Source organism: Augochlora pura, chromosome 2, assembly GCF_028453695.1.
Source record: "Augochlora pura isolate Apur16 chromosome 2, APUR_v2.2.1, whole genome shotgun sequence".
NCBI classification, from domain to species: Eukaryota; Metazoa; Arthropoda; class Insecta; order Hymenoptera; family Halictidae; genus Augochlora; species Augochlora pura.
The window spans coordinates 588074-607222 of record NC_135773.1 but is presented as its reverse complement, the minus strand read 5'-3'; the positions used below and the strand labels follow the sequence as shown (position 1 = coordinate 607222).

The 19149-nt window shown below is 47.2% G+C and overlaps 1 protein-coding gene across 1 annotated transcript in view; it reads left to right on the top strand.

The window, feature by feature from the left end:
* Positions 1-19149, top strand: part of Kug (FAT atypical cadherin kugelei) — a 565526-nt gene that overhangs the window by 520724 nt on the left and 25653 nt on the right. Inside the window, exon 7 of the mRNA XM_078186334.1 lies at positions 14066-14221. Within this exon, the coding sequence (XP_078042460.1) occupies positions 14066-14221 (156 nt within the window). The remainder of the gene's footprint in view (positions 1-14065; positions 14222-19149) is intronic.

Here is a 19149-nt window from a genome sequence, read left to right as displayed (position 1 = left end):
TTCTACCGCAGATTGCACCTCGGCGCGGTCAAACGCGGTCAAACGACTTTTACTCAGCTGCGCATCGCGAAGACACTTACACAAGTTCTATCTTTTTCTGGCATTACTGCTTGACCATCCACACCGATATGCTTCGTCCGACACAAAAATACAGGCGCTCTTTATATTCGAACATTACCCGCACTCTGGAGGAGAGGACATCCAATTGGAGTACGTCTTACGATTCTACCTACTCAATTTCATCTATCCATATAACATTCTAGTCGTCGCATTGTTCGAAATATCCAAATGTAATGCTTTACAGTATTATTGAAAGTCGTATACTTTATAGCCGGAACTATTTATTACCGGCAGAGATGAAATTTACATCGCACCTCCGCGCTATTAATTCAGTAACGAGCATACACAGGACGAGGCACTTCGATCGCCAAGTTGGGTGGCAATAAATTCAACGTTATTTCTGCTCGTCAACTCTTAAGAATCAAATGTTCTTAATAGTCGCGCAATGAAACCAGGAAACGTAGAAAAGCGCGTATCCTGTGCAGTCTGCGCAAGGACGTCTGCGGCGACGCGATCCGTGGAGCCTTCGCTCGTTCTTCATCCTGTTCCTAGTCGCATGTTTGTCTTTCGCTCGCAAAGGCGGCTTCAAAGACGGCGAAGGGACTCGGAAAATGATAGACGGACGGCGGGGAGGGTGGACGAGATTCGCGAACTCGAAGAAAGTCAAAGGGCACGATGGAATACGGAAGCGCGGGACGAGCAGGCCGGGAGGAGCATCGGGCTAAGAAGGTTTGAAGAGAGGGGCTGAAACAACAGCTGGTAAAAGGGAGCAGCTCGGAGACCCTCGCGCGGGCTTAGGGTCGCAGTCGTTAAGGCACAATGGAAATCGGAATAGAGAAATGATCTGCAGGAATCTCTCCCTTAGAAAGAGGAAACTAGGACGTGGAAAGCTACAAAGAATGCGCCGAGAATTCAAAAGGACACGAAACGAAACAGGTGGGATGCTGGAAGACAATAGGACAGAGGCGCGGAGATTAGGGAAGCGTACAGTTGCGTGCATAATTATTGGCTCAAAGTTATTTTTGCACAATGGAAACTTAACCAGACATCGTATTCGCGTATTTCGTAAGGTATCGTATGAAATGGAAAATAGTAATACATACAGAACTAATTTTGCTTTAGTTTTCATTCGAGTATCAGTAGAAACGTGAAAATTACTTTCGCGTCCATAATTACTCGGTCTAATTGAAAGGGAGTCGCGGAAATAAAAGGGAGAAGATGGTGGTTTCGGTTGGTAAGTAGACGCTGGGAAAATGAAACGGAAAAGGGAGTGGAAAATGAGGAGCGGGTATGTATGCTAATCACGAGGAGTATTCAAAAATCTTGAAGAACCTCTAGCCGCGAGCGAGGGGTTGCGCCACACGGTCGAACGATCAACGCTGAAAACGGGCGAAAGCCGCGGGTTATGTCTGACACACGCGGGTCGGGGGAACGAGTGCGTGAACTCGTACGGTTCGCCGTGCAACGGCCATTGTCTCGAATTCTAAAGCGGCGATGTATCCGCGATTTCGTAGCTTCCTCGATTTTCGCGGAGAACCATCTGGCTGCGATTTACCTCAGAATGAGTTCGCGGTGCTGTACAATACGGGCGCTCTCTCCCCGGTAAATAGCTCGTACGCCGCGCATTCAGAGACGGGCACACCACCTCCCGCGAATGGAGAAAAGCCGAGTTGGGTACACCGAAGCCACTCAATGTTTAATGATAACAAATTCATCGTACACGCTCGAACTTGCCGAATAAATTCCGCGCGCGCGTCCCCTCCTCCCGCTGCTCGACACGCGGGGCTCTCGTCGCATCGCGCCCCGCGCGATATATATTTCTGCCCGCGGAATAACTCTCGGCTATTGTCCGGAGAATACCAATCGATGCCGCTGAAATATCGCGCGGCGCGCCCGGGAAAGTAATTTCGGTTCTTTGCGGCGGCACATAAATTATTTCATCGCGGTGTTATTGTGTGTCGGAACCGCTCTTTCACATTTTAATTAGAAGCCCCGATTTTCTTAACGGCCTTCCCCTCCTCCCCCCGCCTCCGATCGCCTTCATTCATCGCACTCGCGAAACAGCAATTCCGGCGCAGAATTTCTGATCGCGCTGCCGCGCGTGAATAATTTCGGTGTTGCAGTGTCGCGAGTGTTCTTTCACGGCTTAATTAGCACCCGTAATTTTCTCAATTACCCGGGCGTTTGTTTTCAGCGCATTCATAAAAACAGCAATTTTCGTTCCCGTGTTTTCTCGGCGACAACGCATGCTGCAATTATTTCATCGCATTGTTCTCCGCGAACCTTTCAGTTATTAAACATGGTCGACGCTAGTTCTTTCCTAGTCACAGTAGTTTGCTTAGAATGTGAACCGCCTCGTTTAGACTTCGTATCCGAAACTGCATAATTCCATTAGGAGTGGCTCGCGTTTCAACCACTATTCATATGAGATATTCTTGCTTAATGAGCGGTTCGATTAAGAATTTATGCTGCCGATTGAACATTCGCTGCCCGCGATTCCATTGGCAAGTTTAATCCGATAGTTATCGATCGAGTCAGTCATCTACTGGAAACTAATACAGTCGTTCCGTTTATGCCAATGAAAGCCATGACGCGATGGAAACATTTCGCTATCGATTTAAAGCTGTGCCAGGAGGAAAGATCGTGTTAGAAGAGTAAAAAGGACTCTCGCGCGACGATGCGTTGAACAAAAGTAAATTGCAAGTTGGACGATTCTTTGAAAGGGATGAAACAGCGGAGCGTTAAGAGCGTGCGATTCAAATCTCGCTCGACGGTTGTTTGAAGATCGAAAGGGGGAGATGATGGTGGCGGAGTTTCGACGTAGCAGGGCAATATTTACGATGTCCGCGAGTTTCAGTGTTTATTCGCCAGTGATATCGCGGAGGGCAAGGCTCCACCAGATAGGAATCGAAGCTCCGATATCGCGAGCGCCCGCGGTTTATTGCGAGCAAGGTATCCCCGCCGTTGAAAATAGCTCGGGGATATAGGAATTCCGCGACGGGCTGGTATTGCCCGGGCATAAAACGCGACTCTTGCTCCGCGAAGGAGACGCGCGGCTTCTCCTCTGGAAACTTCATCAGCATTGTGCCGTTTAAAAGCGCCGGCCTGCCGTGAGGAGCCTGGCCTCGCGTGGCTTCCAGCCCTCCTTTCCCGGAAACAAACTTCGCAGTCACTTTCGCGGGAAACTCGCCGTTTCCAGTCCCGCTGCCGGCTACCATTATTAATTACGCAATCCGGCCGCTCGTTAATTGAAGACAAACTTCCTTTCGCGGGCAAAAACAAGTCGACAATTAAGAGAAATATCCAGAGCAGCCGCGCGCGCGCGCGCGCGGCCGGATCTTCGATACCATTTACCTGCCTCGAACTTGTACCGCTTACTTAGCCGCAACTCTTCGCCGTCTATGGAAACCAGCTCTAATTATTAACGATTGCAATTAAGAGGATGTTTCCTGTGATAATATCTATCCACGGCCGTATCCGCGCGCAACTTCTCATACGCGGATACGGTCGATCGGGGATCGCTGTTACGAGAGGCGGGTAATTGCCGGCCTCGAGTGCACCAAACTCTCAATGGCACACCGCAAATTTGTTTCTGCTGCCGATGCTTGTAAAGCAGATCCAAACTCCGCGCTGGAATATATCTTTCCCCGCGAATCGTTCCCAAGGTACGGCAAAATGCAATTAGCTTCACTTTCTTTTCGAAACCTAGTGCAGCGAACATTGGCGTCACCAGCGACAACATCTCTCGCGAAAACGGAGATATTTACGGTAGACCATGCCACACGATCCCGCGGCAATCGCGGTCCATTATACCGTCATACCATTTTGAAAACGGCTTTCAAGTTAATTACGTTCGCAGAGCGTTTAAGTTGGCCCGCGCGTGCGCGCTTGCGCGCTTCAGTTTTTATTTAAAATCACGGTGACCCATATACGACGACGAGCCCCATTCCTCCCGTCCCGGAGGACGTGCCGAGCGTGTACACGCGCGGGGCGAGCTCAAACAAAGTTACCATTCGCGTTTTCGCCGCGAGGAAGTTTTTCAGTCGTTAATTTCCTCGGGAGATCGCAGGAGTGTGTAATCCCGACAGTGGGTCATCGTATTCACCGGGAATGCCGCTCGCATTCAGGCGTCCCACGCAGAAGCCCCGCTTTATTTCCAGGCCAAAGGCGCGCTGCCTGAAAGGATAACGTTTATCTAACCACTTAACCGTCTTGCGGGAAGGACCCTAAGCGTTTTCCAATGCATGGCCGCGAGGCGAAACGAGATGTATCCTATTTCGCCGCGGCAGATCGGCGAACTTGCTCGATCATCCGTCCCGCGCTAGTCCATCGATCGATTGACCGTACGTCGAATTCAATGCCGAGCAGTATGTACAGACAACTTTACGATCACTTAGCCGCCTTTTATTGACTTTGTCGACAGTGCCCGCGAAAGTCGCGCAGACTCGCGGGAATAAAAGCTCCGATCGGTATTAGAAATTTATGGCCGGCCAGGCTGCGCGCGAATTATTTATTGGATCCTGAAGCATCGAATAGTGGTAGCTTCATATAGTCGTTCCGGCCGAGGTCGCTACGCAGCTGAGACGATCATTAAACACCGCTGTCAAAGCGCGGACAATTTCTTCAGGCAATTAACTAAAGTATCCTCGACCGAGAAATTGGCTATTGAAAAGTCTCGATTCGAAGTAGGTGCGCGATACCCCTCGAGAAGGATTCGGATAAGCTTAAACTTAATTAGACTCAACAATCCTCGAATCTCGGTTCGATTAGTCACTTCTCGCTGCTTGTTACAAATTATTATAAATAATTATACTCGTTACCCATACTTTCGATTACTTGTTGTTCGATTACTATACAATTAGTTCAAATAACGAACGAGTTCTAATCGTCAGTCATTAATCAGATTTCTTTTTATCGAATTCGGTTCCTCTACAAGCGAAGCCACTTTGCGATACTGTTTTTCCAACTGAATGAAACGGACGAGTGGAAAAGAAATTGTCCGTGTGTACTTTGGTCCGGGTAGAATGAAAGAAAAATATGAAGCACCGTCGAATGGAACCCGCGAAATCGCGAAAAGTATTTTTTCTCTGTTCGTATGCAGATCGAGGGGAGACCACGTCGTGCGAGTTAATCGTTGGAAATGTGTCTTGGAGATGTCCTTTACGGGATGTATCCTTTTTCCCGGAGCCTCGGAGCGACCGTCGATGGTAATTCGTCGGAATGAATTGACAATCGTTGAACATCGGTCGCCGTGGAATTTCATTCGACTCGATTCGGAATCACATTCGTCGCCGAATCCTTTCTCCGCGCGGTATTATTTTCGTTTGAGCTGCTCCGTCGTTCGCCGGAAATGGGTCCGCTGAACGGAAACTAGGACGAACGGATGCCGTAGCCGAGCATTATACACGCTTTTCTGGCCTCATCTCATCTAATGATCTGTTGGCTTGCGAAAGGGACGGTGAACAAAGGGGAAACTCGCCGGCTAAATGAAACGTAATATCGATAATGCGACTGACATTTACGGGCCTCGATACCGTCTTCGTTCCGCTGCACACTTGTCCCGACTGTTTCAAAGTCGGACGACCATTTTTCGTACAAAAGTTTCTCTGCGTTTCTAGCATCTTTAATTTTTTTAGTATTTTTCTCAATCATTTTTCTTTTATGCGCACATATATGTCATCACTTCGTTTACGAACTTTGAAAAATTCCTCGGCGTCTTTCCAAGTAGAATACTATAGTTTCTTGTACAAATAGAGGTAAATTTATTTAATCTAAGATTAATTGGATAAACTGAGAATTGAATGAGAACCTCAAATAACACGTCAATTATAAAATGCATTGCAGCGATTTTTAATATTATCCAATTATTTAGCTTTCCAATCAGTTCAAGCGGAAATCAATCTAACGTTACAGCATCTTTTTGCTATTATTACTTCTCTTGTGGATGATGCCAAAACCTTTTCCAACATTCTCTGTGTCGAACAGAAAATATTATTTTCGTGCAGATAGCGATAACATAACACGTGTACGAAACATCCCCACATGACGAGATTTACACAGGTGAAATAGAAAATCGCTGTTTGCTTTGAGAAGATTAATCCGTGGCCGTATACCGACCAAGCATTTCTGCGGTGCAGTGAGCACCGCATCGTTGCAAAGTTTCATAATACGTTTTGGAAACGCTCCCTGTATGGAGATCGTTCTTAAGAAAACCTACCACCGTAAATTACATGCCTGTGACGTCCCAACGAAAATGAAAATGGCTCTATAAATGCCACTGTGTATTCTGTGTATCGATTGAAAGTGAAATAACTATTAGAAAAAAATTATTTAAAAAATATTCACATTCTTGACGCAAGCGATACAGAATTTCTTCTTCCATAAACAATTCCATTAAGTTGAAAATAATACGTAGATATCCTTAAATTCTGTCAACATTCTCGTCGTTCTAATTTCTATCTAGGCATTGTTTTCTAAATGCATAGAATTCGCGGTCTACCGATGAACAATGCGAGACCGCCTAATGGAATTTTCGTCAATCTGCAAGAGTATTTCGAAACGCAGCGCGGGCATTCCGAAAATACGGTGGGAAAGAAGCGTGTCGCCGGCGAGGATGCATTTTCCCATTATGAAAGCCAGCGGAATGGCCGTGGGTCGGCAATTTTCCGCGGAAAGTCGCGAAGAGCAAAGCGATGTTCCGCGGAAATTACCGCGAGGCACGAAAAGTTTGATCGGATTTACTGTCCCGGCGAGCGGAGCACCGCTGGCGCGATAAAAGTGCCGCGTGCATAAACATCTCCCGAAGTTTCGGTGTTTCTTGGGCCATCGATAAAGCCAGACACTGAGTCCCGAGAAATGAAATTCGCCCGAGGAGAGGAAGTCGTTCCGGCGGGATCGAGGCGTTGAGGTTAATGAAACAGAGCGGCGTTTTCCGAAAAGGCGAAGTTCGTCGAACGGGGATCGCGGATGGTTCGGCGCGATGCAGCCGAGATTGAAAAAGAAGTAGACGCTGTCGGCGGAGCAGGATCCGGGAGAAGCGAGTTACGGTCTCGAGAAGCCTTTTGAGCGTGCTTCGATTCTTCGGGTAAGATCGCGTTGATTTTGTATTCGCTGATGACTCAGAAACCGCTGCGAAGTCGTCGTACCGCGAAGAATCCGGTCGGCGATGAAGCATCGAACGCGCGCGCTCCTTTGGAACCTTTTCAGAGACGTTTTTCCTCCTCTCGCGCGGAACGCGAAGGAAATTAATTTACGGTACAGGTAGAACGGACGACAGGTCCCTGCCACTTGTTCTTTGTGGGGAAACGCGAAACGATTTACCTCTTGTCGTCGCATCGGCAATTTGTTGCTTGCTGATTCACGTGCTGCAGAATTCTTTGCTTTTGTTACCTTGGAATAATTAGACTGTGGATATTGTACAGAGTGTTCCAATGCTCGCTTGCAATCGGGAAACGAGGAGTACATTGGAGTTCCGTTAACGCGTTGATTACCGTGTCAGAAGTATTTGAGCGACGTAACACACTCGAAAATGTATTTCTACAGAATATTCTGTGTCGCGAATTTGTAGATGGGTCAAAGACACGCTCGTTGTCGGCATCGCGCTGCTTAACTTTCCAATTTTTCTTCGAGTAACTAACTTTCATTTCATGGAATATTTATATGTTGGAGCTAAGCTCGTAAAACGATCAAAAATGCGTAACAGGATTTTTATTTTCGCTGGAATAGAGTGAAACCTCTAATAACGCGAGGGGATAAAGTTTCATGACTACATACTATGAACTGACACATAAAAGTGTGTATCGGCAAAAACTTCCTGGATCTGGTAATAAAAATGATTTATACTTAAGGAAAATACGTACTCATTATACACTTATCATCGCGAAAGAATAATAATACGTACATTAAACAGAATATTTACGCTTAATAATATGTTGGTGTAAATAAGCGAGATTCATTGCGATCTAACGATGATGCTTTTACATCTCACCGAGAAAATTTACGACGATGTATCATTAGGACGTTACGAATCGTGTTTTCTCGTATGCGTACTCGGAGTCCGAAGCATCTTTTTTCCATGCTTGACAAAAAGAAGACGTTATGAATCGACGAGGGAAATGAACCGCGATAAAACAACGCAGCGAAGTCGCAAATGAGTCATGAAATTTGATTCGTGGACATTTTATTATGTCCGTCGTAAAATACCGATAAGTAAGATCAAGTAACGCAACTAATGAACTTAATTGATAGCTAAAGAATTGACGTGGATAGAAGAGTAAACGAGATAGAATTCTCCGATAGTTACTTCCAGCTAATCAGATCCTAAGAGGCTAATCGATCTATTAAATCTCTGCACGGAGTAAATGTATTTCACAAAATCCACATATTATGTATTAGCTTTATACCGTATTAGCCTTCATAAAGGATTCATGCAATTTCCCGTTTCCACGAATGGGTTGATTTGAAAAACTGAACCGAATAAAAAGCATAGAAAACGACGTAATTTATTTCATAATTTATTTCTAATATTCCAGCGTGTACAGATTATATTATATTTCGAGACATAAGCGAAAATTGTTTAGAGTGTGACACACGCCACGATAGATCCACCGATAAAAGCAATTCAATCGACTTTCGAGGGAAAGTGCTAGGAGAAGGAGACGCGAGGGACTGTTTACCAGAAGTGTACAGGGTGGTCATGAAACGTTACGGTGATCCGTGTTCATCGATGATCCGGCAGCGTCCCTTCGGTCGATTACAGCCGCTCTCACCGGCGCTGGTCCCGCGCAATAAAAATCAGGATTTCCCGTCGCAGGGATCGTAACGTACACGGATGCGTGCCAGTCTCGCAATAAAAAGGACCGTAAACGTCCGTGGACCGTTCGACCGGCGCACGGGGGACAATTTCGAAAAGCGAGGCAGGTAATGGCGCCTACCGGACGCCTATAGCGGTTTGCACGAGCCGCGGAGCAGGTTTCGCAGTCCGGGGTGCCGCTTCCTTTCGTCTGTTACGTCTCGGAGACGTCTTCCTCGAACAGGTTGCACATTCTTAGGCGAACCATCAAAGGAACCTTCGCGCGCCGCGCCGCGCCGGCAAATTTCGCGAAAGTCTGACTCTACGGCTACGCGAAATGCCCGGAGGATGCGCGCCGTGTTAGGAATCGCGCGAGCAACGATTCTATAAACGATCGGCTGGTTTCCTCTTCCCGCGAAGCTGCTGCAGATCTTGGAATCGCTTGCTCTTGTGTTTTTGATGAGCAATTTTTGCTAGGATGGGATTCAAACACTTTTACGGCGGTTCTTTGCAGTGACAGACTAAAGTGTTCTTACACTTTTCTAAACACATTTATTTGCAAAATATTCTGCTATCTAAATATTCGTAAAGCTCAAAGAACCTGAATATTTATTGAAATAAATCCTATTCTTATTTTATCGCGAATGAGGTCGCAGGAAAATCTTTCGAAACGACCTCGTGCATATTTCGAAGTAAATTAACCGCGTTATAATTTACCAGCTTACTGCTAAATTAATAAATAACTCTCTAAACTTCGAAGTCATTATCTAGAAACTATTAAGTAATCCCTGGAGGATAAATTGCTAATAAGTTTGTTGCGAGCATATTTAATAAGGAAACTTCTCGTAAGAAGTTTCGCCGTGAATTTTCTTACTAAAAATACAGTGTGTGCCGAAATCTGGGAAGACTAATAAAGTAAAGCTCCAGGCTAAGCAAGTTGCCTGCGTGTGCATGACCGTTTATTATCTTCGCTTCTTTCAAGGAATATATCTTGATTAAAATAAGAGCGATTCTCGAGGAACAAAAACGAATCTCTCCCTCTCCCTCTCTCTCTCTCTGTGATGACAACCCTCGGAGAGTCGCCTATAAAATTCAGCAACTGCGTACATGGTCTATAAAAAAAAGATATTATGCCGATAAACGGTTAATTGGGCGTAGCATTTAATCTCGGTGGTTGTTGGAGCAGGGATTCCAGAAAACTGTGGTGCCGTTTTCAAATACTATATTCCGGAACGGTCATTATGGCGAGTCGTTTAACAACCTCCTTACAAGCTACGCATTCTAAGTACGCACTTACGAAAAGTACACATTAACATGAAAGAAGCAGAAAGAGAACGCGGTTACTAGATACCTAATAGGGGAAGGGAAGCCGGGGTACCTAAAACGTCAAGTAAAAATCTCGACGAGCATCATTAAAACCTCTAATAAGAGTACGCGTATTCTTTAACGATGGGAACGGGACAGTTTCGACCGGCTAAGTATAAGATCTTCCTTCCGCGAAAATACACCTTCGACGAACCGACAATTTCAGCAAACTAAATATGAGAAACAATTTCCTCGCGATGCAACCGGCGATCGTCGATGGCTCCGCGATACCGCCGCACCATTTCCGACTTGTAAAACGAGCCGATGCGTTTTCATCCAGCCTCTGCTTCCGACGATTCGCCCAGAGAGCGCTCGTTCCGCGTAAAGGTTCGTAATCCGGTAATTATTAGGCTGTGAATTTGAGGCGTTCGCGGCAAACCCGACGATTACGGCGCATCGATTAGAACACAATGCCGTTCCGTTAATTTCAACCGATTCGAAACGTTAAGAAGGAAATGAAATTGCATCTGGAACCGCGGTGTAGTAATTATCGTTCTCGTCGCACGAAAAGCGACTTACGAAATTGCGGCGCGGAATTTCGCTGGCATACCCAATTTCCACCCAACAAATTGCATCACCGGATTCGGATCTATATGTCTCTCTCTGTGGGTTCGACAGGATCGCGGACGATATTAAACGTCCCACCTGCTGCAACAACATCGACCATCGAAACGAGACGACGTCTCGGCTAAGGTTGCGATACTGTACACGATCTTCCCTAGTCCCATAATCCAGCCAACGAATTACCCAGGACTTAACCGGTCCCCGCTTACAACTGGACTCGCGGTCGCGTTTCTATCCCTGCAAACCATGCGCCCTCGTTTCTCGCCGGTTTACAGCTTCCGGGACACCTGCATCAATTATGTGTCGTTTCACGCTATCACCGGACCTTAATTTTCGACAAAACAGAGCAGCTTTGTGGCACGAGTCGAGCGCGCAAGCATTGTCCCAGGCGTGCAACTGCTGCGGTGCAAATTCGAGAGTGGATCCGAGTATTGTTTTTTACTCTTCGACCATTGGTCTACAGATTTTTATTCCAAGAAATGACAAAACTAAAAAACAAAGTATTTTAGTTATTCTACAATAAACTTTCTCTTATCTCTAAAAAATACAAGTCGTTTAATCGAGTTATGCCATTTTAAAAGTGCTCGAACACTGTTTTAACCATTGTAAATAATTTAAAGCCCTCAAGATCCCGCGTCGAGACCCAAATGAGAGATAAGAACGAAGAAATATGTAGCTCGAGGGACCACTAACACGTTCGACGGAAAGGCAAAAAACTGATCCGACTGAATTCGATAGAATTGCCAATCGAGAACTGTCATAGCCAGCGCAGCGGTGATCGAATATAGCGTAATTACTCCGGCCTGTTGTTTCGTCAATGTCGAAAACGTGACTATTTTCTCTTATGTCCCTGCCGCGGTTTTTACATGTTGGCACGTACCGCGAAAAATAGCCGGAAGCAATATCGAGGTGACTGCGCCTCCCGCTTGCATAGTCTGGCGGCCCAGTTACATCAACCCTCGTATCGATTCGCCGATATCGAGTTATCAATTATCCTGACCGAGCTCGACACGGATTCGACCGGCCCTTGTCCTCTGTTTCTTTTATCTCGCTGATTCGCATCGGCCCGATAATACACGCGACATATCAAGCGTTCTCCAAGGAATTATTCACATTGTCAGGCCTCATTTCCAGCAGCCCTCGCGATCGATATTTAATCACATCCGCCGACCGAAGTGCACACGGCCGTTGCGACGACGCCGTGAAATTTGAATATTCGATTCGATCGCTTTTGTGCTCCACAAATTGATCGGAGTTTTGCAAATGCATTTTTTCTCTCTCCGTGGATGGCTACATTTTATTGCGACGAAATATTTCTTTAGAGATTTTAGAAATTTTCACCATATTTAGTTAGATTCTCGTCAAATTGGGAAGGCGTAACAATTAATTTACGGATCCGAGCTGACAATTTCGCAGATAAAATCGCGCTCGTTTCGCATGGAACGGAACGCGCGAATAAAAAGTGCGTGAAAAGGGGGAGTTGGCTTTGGTCGCAAACCCTTCAATTGCTTTAAGCAGCCCTCTTCCCTCGAAGAGCACAAAAGGGACGAAGAATTTCGAAGCGAAAGGGGGAAATCTCGACAAACGTAAATTAGTCAAGGGATCCCCCGCGAAACTGCTCTCAACTCGGTCGGAAGCTCGAAGGAATCCCACAAATAATGGTCGTTGATTTATAACGTCTCCCTCGGAGGCGCAATAATTTTCATTAATTTAGCCCGATGAGATGGGGTCGCTCCGCTGAACCGTTTGCCAGCGATGAGTAAATACTCTCGAGCAACAGTCGCGAACGAATCCCGCGGATTTTCCTGCTGAGAAAAAAAAATTCCCGCTGTATACATTTCTTACGTCCCCTCGTGATTCTTTCCATCCGACGCGTGTCCCCCGTTTACTTTCCGCCGTGTTGCGTCGCAAAATGGAACTTCGCGAAGAGATATCCGTCCCTAGAAACTTGCGAAAGAAAATTAATCTTTCGGCTGTTGATGTTGGAAATTAGCTGGAAATTGCTTTTAACTCTAACTGCGCGTTAAAGCTTGCTGCGTTCCTTACGACAGGACTGGGATTTATTCGCTCGACGCAGAGAGTGCGCCGAGTCTGGGCGAATTTCAGGAACCTTGGAACAAGATACTTTTACAAAATGTATCGTTGCTTCGTATTAAACTTTCGAATGCGAGCATTACTTTTGAAACTCGCACTTCGCGTTGTCTCGTGCAAGTAGGAGTTTCTAAAATTGTAAATGGAATTATAGAATTATTATTTACTCGGTTCATCGTAGAAACACTTCATTAGCTAGCAATGATTAAGGTCGAAGATTGTTAACCCTTTGCTGAAAGGTAGAGTGTGAATTGCGGATGGTACTGGTGTTGCGACCTTACTATATCGTCCCAAGATAGGCATCTAGGCAATATGCGCGAGTCAGTTTCGGGAATAAGACTGTACGGTGGCGATCTAAATCGACTAGACAGACAGACAGAAGGCGGGTGTTATCGTCGCGGAACCGTTTCCATGTCGGAGGAATAAGTTTCCCCGCGGCGACAACCCCCCGAGGCTTCCGTCGGCCCTTTACCTTTACGATCGGGTAAAGGACGAACCCGGTCAGCCTCGACGATTGCGCGAGATCGTACGTGCGATATTCGCGCATGAAAAGCCACAGAGATCCTCTCAGCCGCACCGACGCCAACTGGAAGAAGCGGGAAAGGTGTGTGTGTGTGTGTGTGTGTGCGCGCCGGATAAAGGTAACAGCCAAGGCAAGTGGGATAAAAGAAAAGCGGGACAACGCACCGCGCCATGGCAGACTGCTACGCTCGTACCGAGGGGGGCGGGAAACGTTCCCAGATATTGCGTTACCGTGGCCAGAACTATGCCATACTTCGCGTTTCCGTTCTCCGCGACTGGTCGGGATTGGTACCATTTGCTTCCTTCGCTACGGGACAGTCCGACATCCACTCTGACAATGGAAACGGTAATCCTCGGCCTTACATTCACGGCGGAAGCTGTTCCGAGCTTGAAAGGATAAATGAAAGCGAGCAGTAAATGCTAATTGAAATTTTATTTTTTAAGACGAGCGCGCAGGGAAGATATTTTAAGTGGTGGTGTCATATACTTGCGGACACTTGGAAAAGCGGAATAACTTTTTAAAACTCCGCCAAATGGTTGGGATGTTTTTAAGTGACAGAAGGGTTAGCCTATTAGACAGTGATTGTATTTTATGAATTTCAACCGAAAACATGTAATTATGAAATAGTTAAGTAACGAGTTATTAACCAGTGAAATAATTTGCTGTTACAGGTGACAGTGAGGGACGACGGCAGGCCATCGCTGGCGTCGACGACGCGCGTGGTGATCGCCGTGGCTGACATAAACGATCACGGACCGGAGTTCGAACAAAAATTCTACACCGTCCAGATCCCGGCTTCCCCATCGACCGACAAACCCCTGTTCCAGGTAGGCACACTGCGAAAGTCTTCGCCAAAAGCCTCCCCCGATCTTCGTAACTCTATCCGCCCTTCTAGTTGATTTGGGACATGGCATCGCACTTTCGCCGACCCCTCGATGTAAATCGAGAAACGGGGCAGCGCGGAACTCTGCCCCGTTTCCGCCTCGTTCTCTCCTTTTGTCTCTTTGTATACCATGTAGAAGCATCCCCCCGTATCGTGCTGTATATATTATCTGTTCGCCCGTCGAGAAAAACCACGTCCCGCGAGAGAAACGCTCGCACAATTGTACGTACAGGCCGGGGAGAACCTGCGTGAGCCGAGAGCCAATCAATGCCTCGGTCCTCGGAGTCGTATCACGATTCGATATTCCGGGACAGTTTTATGTTTTCTACTTTTACCGATGAGATCCTGCGGCCTAGCTTATCAACGGCTCTCGGCGCTCGCGCGGGCCTTTTATGCTGATTGCGTTCTTGATGGAACAAATTGCTGCCGGACACACGCGCACACTTCTCAATTCACCGCTGCTTCGAATGATTTCCAGACTTCAGCTTAACGCATCAAAAGTTTTCAAGATTTGAACTAAGCTCAGATACGAATACAGATCCGATGTACTTCATCGATTGCTCTATAATATTAGAGATCCGTGTTAAAATTCGTAGCCTGATAACAATATCACGGACTGTTAACGATCAATAGGATCGAAACAACGAGTTTGAATTTACCAAAAAGTGGCTGAGTAAGATGGATGGTAGCAGGCACTGTCGTCGTTCGTTTCAAGCAAGCACGCAGCCAGCATTGCCCGTTCTTCTCGCCGGCCTTGCGACGCAATTACGAAGACAATAGCCCCGAGCAAGAAGCCTCCCCTGTAAAAATAGCGAGAATCTGTGCTATTAGCGAAATTCCGCTGCAAGAGTCGACCCGCCCCCGTTTTGTTGCCGATTGCTTGAGGTCTGTCTTGATTTCGCGCAACGCTCGAACACGCGGCGTGTCGAAGCGCGTAGAGGAGCGAGAGCCCGGATGTACCTACAGAGCCACAAAGAGCGGATTGCTTGCGATAATCCTCTCTCCCCCGCTTTGTCGGTATCGGCCGTGTTCACCCTCCGGAGTCGTCTCTCTGTCTCGTCCCTCCCGCGTGATCAAAGCAACGCGACGACCGTCGGCCGCCGACTATCGCGAGAGAGATCCCACCACCGAGCTGTCGTTTCACGCATTTACGAGCGGCGCTGTTAAATAGTGACGCGTTCCACGCGTCGTCGGCTTTCGCTCTGGCTGACGATGATCGACGACGCCGACGGTAACGAGAATCTGCTCGGGCGAACTCTCAGGTGAGCGCGACCCTGCAATCGATTCTGACCTCTTGAACTTTTATCCCGGCGATTTTATCGCAGATCGCAGATTTCTCTGCGCGTCTCTCGTTTAAATGGAAAAGCATAATTGATTTGAAACTGTGTGTGTGTCAGCTTTTCTGATTATTTTCTTGCTTTATTTCTAAATCGTGTCAGCCATCTATGAAATCATATTCCAGTAGTCGATATGTTCGGCACGACCGAAAGGAGGCGTTGCACAAAATTCGGGGGTCGCTAATGGACGGGGCATTAATGGCGTCTCGTTATCTCGCCGCTAACAACTCTACTAATTTCACAACACTCCTCGAATATTTGATAAAATTTCCTCGCGAGTGTCGGATTTCATCGAGGTCAGATTCGATTTCACCGAATCAAATATCGCGTTACGAACGGCCGTTTCCGCAGCTTCGACGGCCATTGTGCGTGTGCCGTGGCTCGTGCAAGCCCCGGGTATCGTACCTCCGGCTCGATCGTTCGCCGATCTTCGGAGGACACGAGTCGTTCAACCGAACGGAAAAATTATACGTCCTCGACCGAGAGCCTCCTCTCGATCGCGGTGAATGCCTCTCGAAGATAAAGAGCGGGCTCCGGGAAGAATAAAAAGCTCGTCGACGAAAAAGGGAGAGGAACCTGGGGTCTGGATCACGAACTATAATCAAAGGCGGGAGCCGTTCCGTTGTTAAAACGATCGCGGGACAATTCAGGCGTCGACAATCGGCTGTAATTCCGCCGGATGGCTCTCCCGCGACGCCTGGCCCCGCTCCTGGGGAACGTTGCCGCCGGTTTAAGGTATTCGCCGACGATTTCCGCGACGATTTAGCAGTTCGCGGGATCGTCTGGTCGGGGAGCCCTCTTTCGACGAGCCGGGACGCAGCCACGGAACGATGAGAGTCGGCCGGGAACAGTGCGAATGTTAAAAGCCTTCCTTCTCTGGTTCTCGACAGAAATCGAGGAACCGCTCGCGGGAGTACGACCTTTCGATCGATACGTTACTAGAGAATGGAACTTGGGAGACATTTAGCCCCGACACCTTGTCAGGAGATCGTATCTTCAGGGTAAGAACACGCTGGCACGTAAAACTAAACGCCGCACCGTGGCGCGGGAGCATAATTCTTACATAAGTAAATGCGGAATTGGTCTCGGCTAGCTGAACGCGCGAAACTCTTTGCATTGATTTATGACCGCTTTTATGTATTCGTGTATACCTACTGTTACAATATACATACAATATCTATATGTATATGATCGACTGTACGTTCGTTACGATTATGGATACTGCAACTCTCATGCAACCCCGCTGACCATTTTTATAGGACCGCCATTGCATTCCTGTTATTTGATCGATCGTCTTTTTCTCCTGCCCGATGCAACACACCCCTCTCGGGCTCTTTAGATCGTGCGCGAGGCGATTCCAAGCAAACATTTCTTACCTTATCAAATGCGAAATAACAAGCAGAGTTAAAAGGCCAATCCAATAACCTTTTACTCTTGATTCAAGTCTTACCATATATTGCTGCATTAAGTGCTCGTCTGTTTCTCGCTATTTTATTCTACACTGTCTATTAGCTACGGATTACAGTTACATTTTTGCCTTCGTAACGTCGCGCTTTGTCTCAAATATCCGAAAGCCGACCTCTCTCTCTCTGATAAAAGCTTTTGAAATAATAGAAACGAAGCAGCTGAGAGCTACGATAATTTTCCTGCTATGTTACGAGTTCAACTATTTGTTGAAATCGCTTGGATTCCCGTCGCGCGCAATCCCTGGCTGTTTCTTTTCGTCCACCCTGTGTATGTGTTCGTCCCAGTCTCTCTCCGTGGCGTCTTGCCCATTCTGCTCGGCTCTATGTGTACACGTTATGTTCTTGAATGTTTGCCTTTGTCTTGTACGGGGCTGCCGCCTGATCATGATTTTTCCGTTGGTCTGTCCGCGCAGTCTGATTTTCGAAAGCGGATCGGTACATCGATGATCGTTATAACTATCCGCTCCGTTCCGCGCGCGTCCAAGGTTATTAGACCCGAGGGTACGTCGCCGAGCGGAACAGCTATTGTGATCGATGTTTCGCGTATTCTCTTTCGAGAAGCAGACTATGATAATATAAGGAACGCGCGATGTCGGGACGTCCGACGACAAGCATGTCGCAGGAGGAAAGGGAAGAAAGGGAACGCTCGCGGCTAGTTCGACGTTTCCTTTCTCACTGAACGCTAATTAATGCGACGCGTTGCCTTTAGGTCATCCCATTTCTCACTCACACCGCTCTCTCCTCTCTTTCTTCGTCTCTCTTCGAACATCAATCAAATCTCTACACTTTCCCTTTTGCAACTCTGGCACGCGTTTCTCTCTCGTCTCCTTCACCTTCGCTGCACTTTTGACGATGCATTAAGCTTTCATGGTACTGTTGATAACATCGATGCGTTTGCATTTTTCTTAATTAGTGCCAGATAAAAAACGTCTACGTTGTGGGTGGCGTGTGGAGTGTGTGTGCCAAAGACGTTTAGACAACGTTCGCGAACACAAAACGAACGGAAATCGAAACGATGCTAGAGAAATATTCGTATACGACGTTTCCGATGTTCGTGCAAGACGCTCCCCCACACGTTTGTTCACAGAAGTCCATCGAACCTGATGATTCCTCGGTAATACTCGAGGAATTGTTATTTAACCGTGAGCCATTAACACGAATAAGAACCTCGACCGGAAAGAAGGTTCAGCCGAACAAAATCAGCAGCAATTAAAATCGAGTGCCAATACATGAACAGAACCAAATCATCTACACAAGCAAAGGATTACCTATGGGATGACCTAATTAACCAAAGAACCTCAAGGGAACCGTCTAACAGCACGGGAGTCGCAAAGCTCCAGAGTTCAGCACCTGGAAAAGTGTATAGGCGCTGCATGGCGGGACTGCGTCCGATGCACAGATGCATTTTTCCACGCGCTGCAGAGGGGCTCCGATGAATTCGTGTGCATCCCATCGACTCGAACCGGGGCGCCGCGCCGCGCCGTTCCGTGTTCACGCGAGATCGATCCGCGCGCCCGTGGACACCGAGATCTGTGTTCAATACGCTTCAACGCAGATCGATGGTCGACGGGAGGGGGGATCCCTCCGCCCTTCTTTCTCTTTCGAATTTTCATTTTCCGCGAGCCGCATGATGTCGATTCTCTGTGAATGCCACGCTTCGCGAGGTCACGAGCGCCACGTTTTCGTTTACGACGCGTCCGGGAAGGAGATCGAGGAATTCTAGAACCTCGGAGCCGGGGGCGTCTTAGAAAGAATGTTGACTTGTGTCTTCCTTTGTTTCCGGTTCATAGATTTGCGTTGGTAGACTTGGTCCGTCCGTGGTAGACGTGTTTTTGCCCTCGTTTCAGCGGACACGTTTCAAAGGGATCTATATGCAGTGTCGGGCGCAGAACATTTCACGTGTCGCCTATGTTTCGCATAGTTATTCCAAAAGGAGAACAAACTACATTTTACCCGGGCTATGTATCGAATTTTTTCTCTGAACCGAGCACAACGAATGTCGAGCTCAACAATTGGTATACGATAGAAGAATTCAGCTAATCTTGATCGAACGAAATACATTTTTTTAC